Below are 19986 nucleotides of genomic sequence, written 5' to 3' on the forward strand. Positions count from 1 at the left end.
TTTTGCTTTTTTTCCTTTAATTTACCATTCTACATGTTTGTGTGCTTTGTAAGAACGTTATTTGCAAAATGGCTGCAACGCTTCATGGCGCATGCATTCACATTGGCAGCCATCTTGGAATGGAATTAGTTTATTAGAAAGCCCGCTGCAAGATTGCCGGACATGAATTCGCTTAGCTAGTAATTGGTAAAAAAGCATTGGCCAAGACAATAACTCGCCCTTTTACAGCCAAGACACAATGTATTTACCAATGCTTGTATTATGGTGTATTTAGTACTCTATGGGAGTGCTCATGCTGTCGTGCACTCTCCTCAGCTGCTTTCTGTGCCCTCATGCGCTATATTTTTACTCCATTCCCTCATGATTCCTGTCCCACTCTCCATCCCACTTTTAACTATTGATTATATTTTTATGAGGGTTTAATAGCTGCAGTGTTGTGCCAGACTATTTACTTCCTTTTTTGTGGTTGTATGCCTTTTTATATTTATTTCTCTTAGGTATAATGTAGTGGTGTAACATAAGCATCCGCATCTGTACATTAGAAATAGCAGCCAAGGCTCACTATGCATGCACATGCATCAACAGCCATCTTGGCATGGTGTTCTTAAATAAAACATTCACTGCAAAATTGCCAGCCATGAGTACCTGTGTGTTACAAAGCATGCATCGAGTAAAACAACATTGGCAAAGCTGTCACAAACCATTGATACATACCTTTTCAACTTATAAATAGGAGGTAGGGTGTACTTTTTTACGTCCGTCTTTTTGTGTTTTGGAAATGGTCACTAAAGCCCTTTTGTAAGTCAGAAAGACATTTCCAACTCATAAAGGGGTTTTGTATATTGTAAAAAGTCCTAATGTGGCTGCAAAGCCTGTAAATTAGCGATTAGTAGGGTTTTTGACTTAAAAGGGCTTTGTACACGAGGCGCTTACACCCCAATTCTCACCAACACTGGCAGATAAAGTAGTCCTATTTAATAATCTGCTAATTTCCCTACTTCAAACTTTTACAAATCACAGCATGCAGAAAAAACAACATTATATATTACTGCCATTTTAACCAATCAGAGATATTCTCATAATTATTTATAGTCTTCTGATAAAAAGCTTTTGAAAATAGTGTGCATACTTGTGCATTAACAAAAGAGTGAAAAACTAAATAGAGATTTTAATAAAAAAACAATCAAAGTGCACTTTAAAACGCGGAGTGAAAGCTCACTTCATTGCAAGAATTCAACAGTCAGTGCCACAAAAGTTGTTTTCTTACTCTAAGGATTTCATTGTACACAGGGTTGATTGTTCTCCTCTTCACTGACGTCTTCCTCTTGCCCATCCGTGCTTTGTCTGGGAGAAGATACGTTTTGACATACCTGAAAAACACACATTTCACCTCGTAAGAGTCTCATCTCCCACAGGGCTCATTTAGTAGCTGTGAACCTTGAAATCCTCCACGGTATGTGAGCTCACAAAGAACATGTGACTGATGGCCAGGCGGCCAAGACTGGACAATTTGTACAATTATAATCCTTTCAGTCAGATGGTTTTATAAAACGCAGAATTGCCATCTCAACGACTTTTCCCCAAAAACGGCATTATTTTTTCTTATACACATTTCACTTGATCATGCCTGTTGAACTAGGCCTTTCAGTAGGGTCACCCCTGTTGGCTTTAGGACTCTGTACACTTCACCACTATTAAATAATGCTAAAGTGCTTGTGCTTAGTACTTACAACATTGCAAAATTGGCATACACTCAATTGACATATTTAACTGACTTATAAGTACTTAATAAACTAGTACTGCAGGTATACAGGAGCTGTCAATTAAATGCTACTACTGGGCCTGCAACATTTATTGTATCCGTCCCAACTTAAGTAGCCGTCTCGGGCCTGCCATTGCAGCCTGTGTGTGCAATTTTTAAACTGCCAATTCAAACTGGCAAAATAAACCCCTTGCGAGGCCTAAAACTCCCTTTTTAATACATATAAGTAAGCCTAAACAGTACATTGTATTTTAAAAATGTGTACTTTTAAACTTTACATGTCCAGGTAGTGAAAAACTCACAAATTAGTTTTTTACTATTGTGAGGCCTATCTTTCTCATAGGATAACATTGGTTACCTTATTATATTTAGTAAGTGATAACCTTTGATTCGGAACAGGTAGAAACATGAATTTTACCATCAAATAAATTGTAATTTTAAACCCTCTTTAATGATAAAGTCCGATTTTATGTCACAATTCTGAAAATGCCCCTTTTCGAAATTTGGCATTTTCTTGTCCTAATCATTTGGTACCTGTAGCCTGTTCCTGGGTCACTGCTTAGGTGTAGGTGGCAGTTGGCCTTTGAATATGCCTCAGCGACATCCATACGATAGAGGGCCTGGGCATACAAATTTCTCTGTAATGTGCATGCATGGGCGCGTGAATGCGCAGTTTTCTCAAAGAATTACTCAGAAGGCGAAGAAGAGGAGGTGGACAGCCCGGGGACGCCATATGCCAGGTAAGTGGTTTTAATTTAATTTTAAGTCATGTAGAATTCATTGTTAATATATGGGGGTGGAGGCGCGTGGCGTAGCGGGGTTCCACTGAGTTTGTTTGCAACTCCACGGACCTCCGCGTAGCCCCACTACACTCTTAGATATACTTACCATGAGTGGTAAAGACATGTGTATTAAAGGTAACAGCATTCATTGTGAGTCATTCATTCCTTTTTCTGAGTGGTAACAAGCAGCAGCCTGAATGAAAGCTAAACCTACTGCACGGTCGGTCCATAGCCCAAATTATTTGAAGCAATAATTAAACTGGATGAGTGTGAAACGTGCATTTTCTAAGACTGCGGCTGCATAAATTGTCAAATCTACCCGTACTACATCTTCCATGACCCTCCCTATATTTGCGGCTCATTTGTCTCCTGCATCATTATTTTGTATCCTCCTCTAGTATCAACCTATTTAGTATTGACTTGCTCTTCTCCCTGATCCTCAATTAATCGGTCCAAAATCATTTTAAGTGTCTCAGGCACATGGTGTTCTTTAAGTTCCTGTTAATCTGGTCGCATGAGTAAGGAGACGATAAGACAAGAACTGACCTATTGGAATATTGCAGTCCCTCCTAACTCCCTAAAAAGTTTGCGGTCTCCTGGAATAGGAAAGGTTGGCCACTGTGTTATGGAGTTGCATGCCACTCGCTGAAAAAAACCGCTTCAACACCTCATCAGGGGTAGCAAGCGCTATATAAATGCAACCCTTTTTCCCTCTTCTATCCCTACACTATCCTCCTCAATCCAAATAACTTACTAACATATCCACCACTCAAATTACTTTCATATTTCACTATACTATTTCACCACTAATCCTTCATGGGTTCTGGAGTAGCGTGCTACTTGCCAAAAAAGCACTTCAACACCTCGTATGGGGTGGTAAGCGTTAAATAAACACAATTACAATGCAATACAATATACCAACTTAAGGATGAAACTTCACATCAAATAAAGACAAATTTACCAATGTGTATTTAATTTGTTAATTTCATACAAACGTAGCTGACAAATTTAGCAAAATTGCTTGCTTAGAACCCCTGGGACTTTGAAGGATCAAGACTCCTACTGAGGCTTCATTTTGTTTTCTTAACTACAGCAAAATAGATTTTTCGCAAGTCAAAATGCAAGTTTTACTCAGGAAGTAGGCAATTCTGTTTTCAGTAACTCAATAAAAGTGTTTAAAATATAAATTATCATGAATGTGTCTGCTAATAAGCCCTTTATAGAGTCTCTGGCCGCGTGTCTTTCTAATATAAATTATTTAAACTTAAATACACAATATTATTAAAATGTTATTAACATGGGTTGATATTTGTCTCAAAAGACAGAAACAGATGGCTATATTGCATACTGCATCTATTTTAGATTTTACATAAAACCCTATTAGTGCTGTATATTTAATTTAATAAAGTAGAGATGTAATTAGATGTGAATAAAGTACTTAAAGTACAATAATAAAGCAAAAAAGAGACTACCCTCTGGCATTCTGTACTGTGAAGCTTAGTTATTAAGTTCAATGACAAACAAAATTCATATGTGGTTTGTTCATGATCAACCAGCATGACATTGGCTTAACTTCTATTTTCCAATTCATTTCATGTGGTTTGTCCATGATAAACTAGATTGACCTTGGCTTGACCTGTATTTTCCAAACATGTCATGTGATTTGTCCATGATCAACTAGCATGACCTTGGCTTGACTTGTATTTTTCAATGCATTTCACAAGGCTTGTCACGGATATATTTATTGTTACCCATTATGGTTATAAATGTACAAAATGTAAATGTACAGGAATTTATATAGCGCAAATCACCAAGCGGTCTCTAAGCGCTTGCTTAGGGAACCCATCCTGGTATTCCCCTGTGAGATAACCCCAGCAGGGTATCCGCAAGGTGAAAGCCAGGCATCCCGCCGCGAGGGGCCGTTGTGGAGATTAAGCAAGCTATTGCCCAGATTCGCATAGTGTGAACCCGTGAATCGAGTAGGCACCGGAGCGAGAATTGTCGAGTCCATGGACATTTTAGGACAAAGACCCCGCCGAGCCGGGAATTGAACCCTGGTCCCGGGCTGACCTCTGCTTCCAGGTCTGCCTCCTCTAACCAGTGAGCCACACTTCTCCACTTCCTTTAATAGATAAGGTTGTTCTGGGAGTTCTCTTCTTTCAGCTCATCGAACAGACAGGACAAACCTGCCAAAAATGATTTGTAAAATAAAAGCCTAGGATTGGAAAGTTTGACATGTTGACATCGAAATGACATGTAGTCATTGGTAACTCAAGGATCATTTGCAGTTCCTCTTGAGAATGAGGGGGAATCCCTGATTCTGTCCCAATAGGGAACTCCAGAGCTCTCAAGTTTGCCTGGTCCATGTGAACTCATCCCGTCCAAGTTTTTGCTTTGGAATTTTGGGACTTGTAGCTACCTCTGATTTTATCAAATTACAAACAAGACTACAGTCCTAGAATGTCATGCCAAAACCTGGACTGGATGAGCTACTCACATGTGGACCGAGGAAAACTGAGAGCTCTGAAACATTTTTTTAAACTTTATTTATTGAAGCATTACTCAAAAAGCACATAGTATGTTCACAGTACAGCAGTACAGAGCAATGACCTCATTTTAAAGAGATAACGTAACTAGTTTGTACAGCATAACAAACTTTAGCCGCATACAAAACAGGTATTATCAGTCAGTTGGTAGAACGCCACATACATTAATCCAGTATGGTGAGGCAATAGCTGAATAATCGAACGTCGAGGTTTACATATTTAAGGCAAAATCATTGACATGACAGACAATCAGTCCAAGGCTTGCTCCGTTTGAGACCATAGATATTCCCTGAGGGGAGCCCAAATATCTTTGGGCCTGGACGTTGACAGTAGTTCTTCAGAATATAATTCTAATTGTTCCTGGCAATAGGCCATATCTTTGAGCCATAGATTTACATTTGGTTTCAATTTACTATTCCACGTGAACAATATACGCCTTTTGGCTAACAACAAATTCGTACAAACGACCCAACAGCGATTTACCTTGGGGGTTTCGTTCAGTAAGCATTCTAAGGGCGTACATGGCAGTGTCTGGCCTGGCATCTTGTGCAACAGTGCAGTGACTTGTTCCCAGTACCTGAATTCCGCCCCGCACTGCCATGCTAAGTGCAGAAAGTCAGCCTCATTCCATCCACATCTTTTACAGCAGGCCGATTTGCGCAGTCCCAGCTTATGCAACCTTAGGGGGGAGTGATAGACTTGATGTATGTATTTAACGTGAATGATGCGGAGATTGTTATTGGACGTTAATCTTCCCGTCAGTGTGCATATTTGTTCCCATACTGCCTCTGTAATCGGAGAGGTCAGCATCGAGTTCCAGCGGGCCAAGCTCTTATCGTGTCCTGCTGGCATGTCCCTCGGAATGGCTGTGTATAGTTTCGTTATCAGTTTCTTCCGATGAGGAGCGGTTATCACCATCTGTAATGCCTGGGACACTTGTGGTTCATCTGGGAATGTAGTGTAATGAGCCTTCATCGCTTGACGCAAGCGAAAGCAGGTGAAATGAAAGAGTGGCGGGGGATGCTGTACGTAAGCAAAGTCGTTATCAGTAGCATATTTCCCGTCTATGTAAAGGTCTCCCACTAATGTTACACCCACCTCCCGTAGCGTCAGCATTGGGCCTCGTTCATGCGCTACCGATATCGCAGCGTGTCCGTGTAATGGCAGAGCAGGTGCATATAGAGGAAGTCTATTGGTTCTTCTCCCGATCTCCTGCCATGCCCTCACTGTGACGTCAATAGTGTTAATCTCGTGTTTGGGCGAATGACATTGGATATGGGTGAGAATACCCTTTAATAGCACGGGGTATGTATCGCCCTCCTCCACTGCCACATGAGGCAAGAAATCATGCGGTTTGAACCAATAATAGGGGTATTGTGCCTGACTACACAGATAATACACGTAAAAGTCCGGAGCTTGGAAACCCCCCTGTTGAATGTCTGTGTCAGAGTATGCCAACTGAGTCTGGGCTGTTTGTTCCCCCATACCAGTCGCAACAGCTGATATCGAAGTTGTTTGAAGAAGTGTTTTGTTAGATGATAGGGACGTTGCAGAATAAGTATAAAAAACTCGGCAGGATGATCATCTTAATTAGAGCTATGCGATCTGATAAAGAAAAAGGCATTCCCACCCATCTGTCAATCTGTTCTGTGAGTGTGGTGTAAGCCGGGCCATAGTTTTCTTTAACGACCACATCCGGGTCCCGATGGACCCATACCCCAAGATATTTCACTGGGTCAGCCGACCATAAAAGCGGATATTCTAGCTGTGGTGGGGTGGTGATTTGTGTCGGGATAATGATGGACTTTTCCCAGTTAATTTGAAGGCCGAATTTGATATATTCACGGATCACCGGGGAAAGGTACAAGTTGGGCTCACGGATATAGACGACCATGTCATCTGCATAGAGAGAAATTATCACAGTCCGATTGTTAAAGGACAGAGCGGCTGTTCTATGCCCCTGTCTGATTCTGCATGCTAATGGTTCTAGGATAAGGGCGAAGAGGAGAGGGGACAGTAGGCAGCCTTGTCGGGTACCCCTCTCCACAGGAAATGATTCAGAAGTAACCCCACCAACTCGCACCCTTGCAGTAATATCAGTGTAAAGAACTTGCACCCATCTGATGTATACCGGGGGAAAGCCCATACGGCGAAGCATGAAGAAGAGGCACCGCCATTCTACAGAATCGAATACTTTCGCTGCGTCAAGCAACACGGCAACTGCAGGTAGGTCAGGATTTAACACATGAAGCATAGCAAATATAGTACGGAGGTTAAGGGAGGTGGAGCGCTCAGGAATAAAACCAGACAGGTCGGGGAGCACTGAGAGAGGCATGAGGGGCTGCAATCGAGTGGCTAACACTTTCGCACGGATTTTTGCATACAGATTTATTAACGAAAGAGGGCGGTATGAGTCGCAGCTCGTCTGGGGCTTATCTTTCTTCAGCAGGGTAATTATGAGGGCCTGTCGGAGGGTGGGGAGAAGGTGGCCAGTGTCATGAGCTTCAGCATACATTTCCAGCAGATGGGGAACGAGAAGGTCCGCATAATGTTTATAGAATTCCGCAGCTAGGCCATCAGGCCCTGGAGCCTTATTGTTAGGCAGAGATAGTATGGCCTCCCTAATGTCCTTGTCATCTATGGGCACCTCCAGATATTTCCTGTGGCCATCGGATAGCCACGCAATAGCCGTGTCTTCAAGATAGTCCGACATGGCCTCTTCCGTCATGCTTCCTCTAGTGGAATACAGCGATGCATAAAACTGCCTAAACTGCTCTACAATTGCATTGTGTGTGTGATGTGATGTGCCGGCGCTGTCTATGACATGATCTATAGGGGGGATCGTCGATCTACGCTGTAGTTTATCTGCCAGATTCTTTCCCGGCTGCCACCCTCCCCATATGCGCGGGCAATATGACGTTTGGACAGATATTTAATTTCGGTCTCCACTAGTGTATTATATTCCTCTGTCTGCTCTCGGATCTGGGCTAGTAGGGCCATAGCGGGATCTTGATCATATTGGGCCTCTAAGTCTCTCAGTCGACTCTCTAGCGTCTATAGTTGTCCCTGAAGGTCTCTAAGTTGCCCTGCTGTCGTCCCGATGCATACCCACCGGATCGTCGCCTTAGAGGCCTCCCACAATGTAGCTTGACTGCTTACTGAATCCTGTGTTTAAATCAAAAAATGGCACGATATTAGCCCTTATGGTGTCTGTAAACACCAGATCTAGAAGCGACAGCGCTCTAATTCGCCATGTGAAGGGCCGATGTGGAGTATCCGGCACCGTGAGTTCCAGTGTTACGGGGCTATGGTCGGAAAGGGTCTGGGGAGGATGTCGACCTTTGTCACCCATGCGTCCGCAGCTTCGCTTAGGAGCCAGTAATCCAGGCGAGACCAGCTATTAATGCCGGCACTATGTGTGTACCAGCTAGCACACCCGCATGTCTCAGCCTCCAAGAGTCCACCAGACCCAATTCCTCCATCGCTCCTCTAATGCAGTGGGCTACTTTAACCATACGGGCACCAGTCGGGTCAGATTTGTCAAGTGATGGGTCTAAGTGAGTGTTGAGATCACCCCTCCCATAATATAACAGATTCAGGCCATGAGCGCAATACATCGAGCATGTGGTGAAGAGGCGTAGCATCATCTACTACTGGGCCATACATGTTAATAATGGTAACCACTCTCCGACCCAGCTTACCTTGCACAACAGCCCACCGGCCCTCAGTGTCTACCTTGGTGCGGAAGGCCTGAAAAGGCACCCCTTTCTTAATAAAAATGAGCACTCCTTTTGCGTAAGTTGAGAACGATGCACCCAGTTTATAAGCAGCCCATCTTCCAGCTATTTTACCCTCGGAATGCTTACTGAGATGAGTCTCCTGTAACAGAGCAATTTTCACATCATGCCTGTCTAAGTACGCAAGTACTTGCCTCGTCTTTTTTGGTGTGTTCAAACCTCGGACATTCCAGGATATACATTTGATCATGCTACCCCTCATTTGTAACAATGGAGCGCTGAACAGTAATAGTTAGTAAAGCAAGAATGTATGTGGCACAAGGTTAAAGGAGCACATTTGTCATCGATGTACCAATCACAACAGTTGCAGCATTGACCATACGAACTGACCCTCCCTCCCCCCACCCACTTCAGCTGTCCCAATTTGCCAAAGGTTCCACCCCTACTCTGAAAGCTTTGAAACATTTTTTAGGAAAAAAAGGTCACTCCAGCGGAGAGCTTATTGTAGTTTTTCAGACAGCGATATACAATGTGATACTGTTAAAGACCTAAAGCATGGACCCCCTAGATTCAAAAGCTCACACCACTAAGAGAAAGATATTTGTAGAATGGCCTGCCCCTTCAAATGCTACACAAGGTATGGTGGAAACCTTGAACTTCTTGTGAAGTGGATACTCAATATAGATAAATGCTCCAGTGAGAAACCAGTAAAAGCTGGTCAAAGAGAGATACATATTTCACTTCAATTCTATGCTAGTAGTCGCTGGCCAGGCTACAATATTGTAGTAATTACATGAAACTCTGTAAAGTATATTTTCATATATTTCTTTCTTACTATTGATAACAGAGAAGAAAGGTGCTTGGTCTAGAGCATGCATGGAGTGACACATCTGCCACATAAATTGGCTCCATTTATTCATACAGGTATTACATCTAAGTAAAATGAAATATATTTTTACAAAAAGCGATCAGAAGAGCCTTCATCATGAATAATAAACGATTTAGGTAGTTGAATGGAGAGAGCGTTTTTAGGTCAACCTATTAAAGGTTCATAATATTTTATTGTGGATACATTTTGGAAGCACATACCAGGTTACAAATCAGTATACCTGGTGCTGTGACATTATCTGGAGGTACACTGGGGCATATTTATGAGTTCTGGCGCATCTCTGCAAATCAGCAGGGATGCGCCAGAACTGATGCGTCACGCAATTCCCTCCTTGCGGCACCACAGATGCGCCGCATTTACAATGCGGCGCACCATGGTGCAAGGAAGGGCAGATGCGTGACGCATCTTGTAGTCTACGGGCGGCGCATTGCTGGAGTAGCATCGCAAGTGCACTCAACTCCTGCAATGTACAGAGGCCACCCATACATAAAGTCCGACATAAATCTGCCCCAATGTGCCTAATAACACATGCACACTAACGTTACTGACATAAAATGATCTCAGCAACTTTTCTTCTGTGCTTTAACTAAGGTGTCCGAGTAAAGAAAACTACTCTATGTACTGTATAATGAAGGAGAGCATATATTGCCAGGCTAAGTCGAGACTCACCAAAAAAACCTGTGTTCAATTTTACCATGGCTTATTGTTGACCTTGTACCCTGGGACTCAATGAATTCACACTTAGCTCTATTTTTGTCAACCACTAGCCAGTTAGCATTTTATTACTAGGGTGAAAAAACCCAAACATAGGTTTATCTCTCAAATATTCTTTGACTTTCCTTCAAATAGCCTGGAAAAGTATTTTGAATTAGAGGATATCGTAGTCGATACCCTCAACGGTGTGCTCGTCGACGGTGGAGCCGCCGTCGTCGTCAACGTAGTGATCCCAGCCCTCGGAGACCCATTGACAGCTTTCCCAATATTGGTAAATGCAAATTTGATAAGGTATGGAGGCAACGCACTGTTGTAACTTTTATTCAATCAAGTTGTACATTATTTATCAGTGTCCGTGGATACATGTCAGAGAGGCGCTTCCAGGGATTTAAATGCATGATGTGCAGGTCCCAACTGATGGCAGTTGTGAATGATTATGTTGTAAGGAGCTAGTGAGAGCAGTCTGTTAGGTCTAGTATTAGTGCAGGAGGAATTCACAGATCATTCAGTCTTTTGGCTCTGGAAGCAAAGTCAGAGTTGCCCCTGCTGTATAGGACATCAGCACCCTCAGTTCATGATGAACTGAACAGGCCCTTTGTTGAGGTCGGGGTTTGGTGTATGTTCCCCTAAACAACAGATGCACACTAAAGGAACTACCCTCTGTGCTGTACTGGCAATCAGAGTGCAGATTCTCACAAAGCACAGTGGACAATGCTACTGTCCATAGGGCAGGGCCATTATGCAAAGGGTTATGGACCGAGAGTGGGAATGGTCAGGAAGGGAAATGGACAATGGGTGGGGCATGGTCTGGAAGGGGATTGTTCAGTGGAGACTGGTCATCTGTATATTTATTTATGTATAGAGCGCGAACTCGACCCGAAGGTATTGGAGCGCTTTACATGAGCACCGTATTTACATTACACATTCAGGCACGGGGAGGTTAAGTGATTTGCCCAGAATCACAGGATGTGGACGCGACCCAGAGGCTCGAACCTTGGTTTCCAGCACCAAAGTCGGCAGTCTAGCGGATGGACCACATCCTCTCCCCTGAGAGGAGCATTAACACCAGCCACTTTTTCCTCTACATTACTTTACGGAAGCTATACTCTCTACTGGGGTGGAATTCAGGGAAGATGAAGGAGCAGAGATGTTCCTCCTGGATAGGGGTGGACAATCTCTGTAGCAGTAGGGGTAGCGATGCAGTCCGAGCCCGTAACCACTGCTCCACAGTTTATCTGAAGCCTGACTGTTGTTTGTGGTCTGGAAACCAAGAGGTTATCTGTGGTTTAACCTAGAAAAAAAGTCTACAGTGCACACCATCTCAGTCATCAAGTGTACGATTCTGAGAAGAGCATTTAGGTCAGGAATGATTTTATCTTTTCATATTTGCACTTGTACCTCTGCATATATAATGGAAAACAGAAATCTACAGGAACCAGAATACAAAATATATCGTAACTTGATAAAGTCCTCCTGCTAGGCTTGAAAAGACCTGAGAGGTCTTTGAGACTCAAATTCGGTTTGCCTCCTCTCTGCTTGTTCTTTCTGGTCCTAGGCCTGTCTCCAGCTACACATTAATGACAGGTACATTAATGGTAAATATAAGAGCAGGATGGAAAACGGTGTCTTTAAAGAGACTTTTAAGTTGTTGTAATGCCCCCAAAATATTTACATTTAACATAAACAGCCCCTAAAGAAGCTGAAATATAACTGCCATTACAGGCTGTTTTCTAAAGTAGTAGGCAGACAGTGGTCCTTCCCTCTACAATGCCACATTCTGTATTCCCTTTTCTATGGAAGCTACTCGTTTGGTTTAAGTGTTAAAGACCTGGTCCCAGGTGCACTCAATGTTTTTTTTTTCATAATACCTTAATCGTTCCCATTTTTCCTACTTGTCTCCTCTTCATCTTTCTTTAGTCTTTATTTGATTTTAATAATATAAAACGTTATATAACTGATCTGTTAACAATTATGTATTTGCTTCACAACACCTTTCGTAAACTTCAGTTGTGGAAAAGTGCACCTGTGGGCATCGTGTAGCAGGAACTGCTTCAAAGAATAAGGATCTAATGACATTTACAGCCACAGATTAAACTTATGAAAATATGCAATGTTTGATAGATGTTCCAGATGTGTACATTTGAGGTTAGGGATGAAAACATGGTTTACGCAGGCAAGGACCAGGGTTCTCTAGGAAAGTACTGAGCTTCCACAAAGCCATTCACAACACTTCCTAATGGTTTTCTTCACTCAATGTATGCACCGCTCCTTGAGTACGTATGTCAATTTGTTTGTGAAAATTAGACTCACTAGCCCACAGTTTAAGTGGTTTTAGGGGAAGGAATTTCTCCACTCGGAACAATATATACTATGAGAATAAAAAAAGATAAAAGTTAAACAAATATAAAATATTTGTTTCTTGCTTTAATTCTGAATTCATTCATCAGGTCTCTGCCAGCAAAACGATACATCAATATACATTAATGTAACCATTTAAATTAAAAAAACAAATTCAGGAGTCACGCGCACCGCGACCAAAGATGGCCACCTAGCGTCTCTGCTCCGCAGCGCATCGGACTTCGTTTTGCCGCCGCAGCGGCTCTACAGCTTTATTTCAGGAAATGCGTACAGCTTCATGAATCAGAAGGTTAGCACTTCAACTTGATGCACTTTTGAATTCTTTCTCTACGGGAAATGCCATTTTCATGCAGATGATCCCCTCACACTGCCTGACGGCCGCCATCTTGTGCATTTCTCCTCCGCTTTTTTCCTCATAACTCTTCACATGATGTTTTTGGTTCCTTTTTATCATCGCATGCTGCATATTTTTTTTCATTTTTAACGCATGACTGAGTTCTTTGATGTGGAGGGTCGAGTTTATCAATGTTTCTGAGGTACTTTAACCCTTATACTGCGTGGTGTCTTTGCTTACCTCATGTTCTCTCTACCACACTTCATGGGTAGGAGCAAACGCCTTTTACGTCTCCTCTCGTCTGCTCCCTTGCACACATACAGGTTGATCATAGTGAAGCTGGCATCTTTACTATCAACACTGGTCCCAATCACTCGATCTCTGGTATCCTGATATATCGACCACCGGGTAGATTATATGACTTCACTTCCACCCTCATGGAGGCGGTCACCCATCTGGCATTAAGGAAATCTAAACTGTTAGTTCTGGGAGATCTTAATGCTCACTTTGAGGATCATCTAGATAAAGATGCAGCTGACATTCGTATGGAACTGCAATCGGTTCAATTTTACCTTAAAAATAAAGAACCCTCACACCAACTAGGACATTTGTTAGACCCCGTCTTTGGTAACTGGCTGGGAGTGCATACTACCGATCCTATACCCATACCCTGGTCGGATCACTATATTATCCCCATTTCAGTCCAAATTGACAAAACGGAGCTTTTTCGTCAGCAATCTCTGCGTTACAAACGCAGGAAATGGAAGAATTTTACTTTAGACTCCTTCATTCAAATTGTCCAAGATGAAGGTCCTCCGAAAGGAGCTGACTGTGAGGTTGCCAATGAAAATTTAAACAATATCGTCACTAAGGCTCTGGACATCACAGCCCCTAGCCGCACCATGTCCAATGCTAGGAGGCCTAAGAAAACTGCTCCTTGGTTCGGACAAGAACTACAGACCCTGAAAACGGCCTGTAAGAAACTTGAGAGAGCCTGGCGCCATAATTTCTGTGCAGACATAAAAATACAATATAAAACAGCACAGAAAGAATACAACAAAGCTGTTCGCCTGGCAAAAGCTGAGCATTTTCACATTCGTATCACGGAAGCAGCCAACTCCTCTAGGGAACTGTTTCAAATATATAAGGAGATATCCATAGTGGAGATGTCCTCCTCCACCCAAAATGACTCAGTGGAATCGTGCAATAACATTGCTCAGTATTTTGCTGGTAAAATTAGTAAAATCTATACCAGTTTCTCTAAACAGGGAGCCCCGGCCGCAGATTTTGCTGAAAATGAGAAAATTGTAAACACGCCGGTCTGTCTCAAAGCTTTTGAAGTTCCCTCCCAGGAGACGCTGTCCAAGATGTGCAACAAGATCAAATCAGGATCGCCCCGAGACCCGGCTCCACCAAAAATTTTAGCTGAAGCTTTTTCAGTACTGGAACCTCACCTGAGGCACCTGCTACTAACTTCTTTCTCAACCTCTTGTCTCCCGGAGGAATGGAAACAGGCAATAGTGCTACCCATTAAGAAAAAGCCCAACATCAGTTTGGACGTAATGGATAATTTACGACCTATATCCCTGCTACCGTATGTGGCTAAGTTGGCGGAGAAAATCGCTAACACCCAACTGATGGAACATCTTGAGACCCATAATGTTCTCCATAAATCCCAGTCGGGTTTTAGATCAGGTTTCTCAACGGAGTCAGCTCTCCTGAGGGCCACAGAAACCCTACGTGAGGGAGCAGATGAGGGAAAGACAATGGCCCTCATCATGCTTGATCTCAGTGCCGCTTTTGACACTGTAGCACACTCCATCTTGCTACAGTGTCTAAACAAAGCGGGAGTCACCAATAAGGCACTGGGATGGCTGAAGGCTTTTTTGCTTAATAGAAGCTTTCAAGTCCAAAGGGGGAGTTTTCTCTCCGATAGGGTGAGGCTTGAGCAGGGGGTTCCTCAGGGCTCTGCCCTGAGTCCCACCCTGTTTAATCTATATATGGCCCCACTGGCAGAGGTAGTGCAGTCGTTCGGCGTGGAGCTTGTCTCCTACGCCGACGACACGCAACTTCTCATATCTCTGACCCAAGCTCCTTCTAAGGAAGCTGATAACTTCAATGCCTGCATGACCAAACTTGCCACATGGATGAACGACCACTGTCTGAAACTTAACGGGACTAAGACAGAGGTCCTCATCATGGGAGGCAATGAGGCTAAATGGACGACTGAGTGGTGGCCCAGTTGCCTTGGTCCTTTGCCCTCCCCCTCTCGAGAGGCGAAGAATTTGGGTGTGTGGGTGGACAATAAATTGTCCTTTGATAGCCACATAAGAAAAACTGTGGGCAAATGCTTTGGGGTGATGAAAACTCTGAACCGCACCCTTGACCTGTTACCCATCAATTCCAGGCGTACCATGACGCAAGCACTGATAACGTCCCGTATTGATTACGGAAACGTGCTGCTCATGGGCACATCTGAGAAAAATATTAAAAAGCTACAGGTGTTACAGAATTCGGCAGCTCGCCTGGTCCTAAGGCTCCCTCGCCGAGCTCCATCACGCCCCTCCCTCGTAGCCCTCCACTGGCTGCCTATCAGGAAGAGGATTGATTTTAAAGCTATGCTTTGGTGCCATAAAATAATTCATCACAGAGCACCGGCTTACATGTCGGACTTGGCCTCTGTCTATGAACCTAGCAGGTCGCTTAGATCTAAAGGTATGAGTCTGCTCAGAACTACATGCCCCAAAAAAGCTAGAATGGGAGGCAGATCTTTCCGGACTTTAGCTGCCAGGAAATGGAACCTTCTTCCTTTGGATATCAGGATGGAGAATAATGAAATCCTGTTTAGGAAGAAATTGAAAACCTGCCTCTTTACTCGGTGATGGGTTTTTTCCTCTACACCTTTTTACACTCTCTCCACAGCGCGGGGACACGCCGGGAGGCGTCACCAGGCGCTTTACAAACTCCTTTAAATTAAATTAAAAATAAATATTTTTTTTCATTTTTAACGCATGACTGAGTTCTTTGATGTGGAGGGTCGAGTTTATCAATGTTTCTGAGGTACTTTAACCCTTATACTGCGTGGTGTCTTTGCTTACCTCATGTTCTCTCTACCACACTTCATGGGTAGGAGCAAACGCCTTTTACATCATGCCAGAAAGTCGGTTCTGAATGCTCCTGCTTCCTTTGAGACAGGCGTCACTACTTTTAACAGGTTTTCCAGCTTATCTGATTGGTTGTCACATAGTGATTGTTTCACCTTGGTAGAGAGCGATACTACCATGGCTTCTAAAGCACATATGTCTTCGACTGCAGGCAAGAGGCTTAAACAAGACCTTCCCTCCCCTCCAAAATCTTCCTCTCCGGTTACCTTGGACATGGTTTGGGAAGAACTGCGAGCCCTTCGACCTTTTATTGAGGAAACCAATGGTCGTTTGCAAACATTGGACACTAAATGGTCTACTATGGAATCTCGTATCTCTGTGATGGAGCACCAGCTTGCTGACGTGCAGGATTCGTCCACTAAAATCTCATTGTTGGAAAAATAAATTCTGCAACTTAAAAAGGCGACTGAAGATTTGGAAAATAGAAATCGTCGAAATAACCTACGTATTTACAGTCTTCCCGAGGGACTTGAAGATGAGGATCCGGTCACATATCTTACCTCCTTCCTACCACAGTCCTAGGTCTCCCTTCTACAACTCAATTGAACCTTCAACGAGCGCACAGACTGGGTCCTCGTCTTTCTTCCTCTTCTGCTCCTTCACACCCACGTGGAATAATTGTTTTGTTTCTACAGTTTACTGAACTTATGCTCGTACTAAATGACGCCAAATCCCCCAAAAAACTTTCCTGGCATGGCACCAAGGTTTTCATTTCCCAGGATGTTTCTTCAGCGACTGCTAAACGATGAAAGGAGTTCCTAGATCTTCGTCCAGCTCTTTGCTCTTTGGGTGCAAGATATGGCTTGTTCCATCCATGTTTGTTCAAAGTTATCTTCCTCAACAAGACTACCACCTTTGAGAACCCAGCTGATCTCCGAACATTTATTCAGTCTCACTCAACTTCCTCTATGGAGACTACTCCTCCTTGCTCAGAATCTTGACTGTAACATTTAATCCACTGTTTCTCTCTACAGTTTCACCAATACCTTATTTCACTCCTCCTCAGATTCTTATTCTTATTTAATTGTTGTTGTTCTGTTACAATATGTTGTCTGTGTTAAATGAATTGTTCTCTTTGGCTGCTGTTATTTCATCATCCCTCTCTTTGCTTCATCACTCTGACGGATATTGTTCCTACTTTTCCCTCTGATATCACTTGTTAATTTTTTATGGTTTATTATCTTAGTTATTTGTTGTACACTTTACGTTATTTGTTCTTGTAGTAATATCTTGTTTTTATACACCACGTGTTATTTTTGCTTACAGGTTTTCTTTTTGAATCATTTCTACTTCCCTCCATGTTCCATTTCATGCTCCTGATTATCCCTACGTTATATCCTTGAAGTTCTGATGTGCTGTGTCGTCCTTGTTGGGTATGCTGTCTTCGTTGTCCCTTGCCGCTTCTCATCCCTTTCTTGTTCCCTTTAAAGGTACGTACTACAGTTGTCGTTGACATGTACTGTCTTCTCTTGCTTTCAATCTTTTTCCCTTCTTAACTCCTTCCTTGTTGTTATTTTTTCCTTCTTTTCCTATTTGATGTGCATTTTCCATCTCTTTTTCTGGTTTCCCACTTATTGTTTACTCCGCTCTTTTAATGTTGCATATTTTGTTCTTTATGTATTTTTTATATTATTAAATTCAGAGTTATCTCCTGGAATGTGAAAGGGTTTAATAATCAAATCAAAAGACAGAGAATACTTTCCCATCTTGCTACCTATTCCCCTGGTTTGGTGCTCTTGCAAGAGACCCACCTTACAGAAATTGAGGCCTTAAAATTGAAAAGAGGTTGGGTGTGCTCATTCTTATTCTCCCCTACTAACAGTAAGAAACATGGTGTTATAATTTTATGCCACAAGAAATTAAATTGTAAGGTTGTCGCACAAGAAACGGACTTAGAAGGTAGATGGCTGTTGGCTAGCTTGTTAATTAATAATATTTCTTTAACAGTTTTTAATATTTATGGTCCTACACTTCCCGACTGTTCCTTTTGGCCCCTGATTACACAGAAATGTATATACGTTAAGACAATCTCTTTATATCAGGAGGCGACTGCAACCAAGTTGTTGACCCCTTTCTTGACCGTCAATCCCAAATTCGCTTAATTCCTCATAAAACTCATACACACTTCCTTAATACTATCTCTCAAACACATCTTGTAGATTCCTGGAGACTTTCCCACCCTGATACTCTTGACTTTTCTTTTTTCTCTCCTCCTCAGAATTCCTTTTCCCATCTAGACTATTTTTCTTTCTCAATCTTTTTCTCAAAATCTGTTGTCCTCCCCTATTGAACGTATCGTCATCTCTGATCATGCCCCAATTGTGACTGACCTTGATTTGCTTCCTCTCCACCTCAGGTCGTCCCGTTAGTGTTTTACTAATTCTCTTCTTCCTGACCCTCTTTTTCTTCTCTTTTAACACCTTTACTACTGAATTTTTTTAACTCAATAATGACCCCTCTACTTCCCTATATCTACTGTGGGACTCTAATTTATTACTCCCTAAACTCTTGAATCTTTTTCATTTCTTCTCTCTTACATGTAAGACAGAAGGCACTTTTCAGGAACCAACAATCTGTCTAAGACATAAAGATGGTCGAGACCCCATGAATTGTAAAAACTACCGCCCAATCTCTCTAGTTAATGTGGATTACAAATTATTTACTACATCTCTTGCTTTACATTTAGATCCCCTTATGCCCCATTTAATTGGAAAGGAGCAATGTGGCTTTGTCAAGGGCAGATTGACTTCAGACAATTCTCGTCTTTTTCTTAATGTTTTAAATAAATTCCCTCTATTTCTTCATCTTTGGCGGCCATTTCTGTTGACGCTGAAAAAGCGTTTAATAGAGTTGATTGGTCCTTTTTGTTTGCCTCTTTAAAACGGTATGGTTTTGGTCCCAAACTAATTTTGCTTGTCTCTTTGCTATATTCTGCTCCCAGAGCATCGGTATTGGTTAATGGTTGTGTCTCCTCGTATTTTCATCTCCAACGAGGAGTTCACCAAGGCTGTCCCGTTTCCCCTCTACTTTTTATTTTAGCTCTCGAGCCCTTCCTTTCAACAATTCATAACAATGATTCAATCTCTGGATTTTCCTATGCGATCAACATTTAAAACTTTCCGCATATGCGGATGATATTCTTCTTTTTATTTCTGCTTCCGAAAGTTCTATTCCTCCTCTTTTACAAGAGTTTTCATCTTTCTCCCTTGTTTCTGGATATAAAATCAATTCCGATCAAACCGAAATCTTTCCCCTTACTAAATGTTGTCTTCCTCATTCTTCTGTTTCTACTGGATTCGCATGGAATAGTTCAAAACACAAATATCTGGGTATATGGTTCCCCAATTCCATCGTCTCCACTGTTAAATTAAATATGTCTGCAGTCCTCTCTCGTCTGGACAAACTTTTTTCTTCTTGGAATCCCCTTTTTCTTTCCTGGTGGGGTCGGCTGGACTCAATCAAGATGATGATTACCCCCATTCTAATATATACTCTCTCCATGCTGCCCGTTCACATCCCTATCTCTTATTTTAAACGTATTGACTCTTCCCTTTCCAAATTTCTTTGGAAAAACAAGAAAGCCAGAATCTCCTTATCTTTACTTCGCACACCTAAATCTAATAGAGGCGTGAATTTCCACAACTTCTGCTTATACCATAAGTCTTTTTCTCTTCGACAAGCCTCCAAATGGCTTCACTTG

At 42.4% G+C, this 19986-nt stretch overlaps 1 protein-coding gene across 1 annotated transcript in view; it reads right to left on the reverse strand.

The window, feature by feature from the left end:
• LOC144829539 (synaptotagmin-like protein 2) overlaps positions 1-19986 on the reverse strand; it is a 739182-nt gene that overhangs the window by 83741 nt on the left and 635455 nt on the right. Inside the window, exon 12 of the mRNA XM_078688777.1 lies at positions 1268-1370. Coding sequence (XP_078544903.1) covers positions 1268-1370 — 103 coding nt within the window. The remainder of the gene's footprint in view (positions 1-1267; positions 1371-19986) is intronic.

Source organism: Lissotriton helveticus, chromosome 4_1 (genome assembly GCF_964261635.1).
Source record: "Lissotriton helveticus chromosome 4_1, aLisHel1.1, whole genome shotgun sequence".
In the NCBI taxonomy this organism is placed as follows: Eukaryota; Metazoa; Chordata; class Amphibia; order Caudata; family Salamandridae; genus Lissotriton; species Lissotriton helveticus.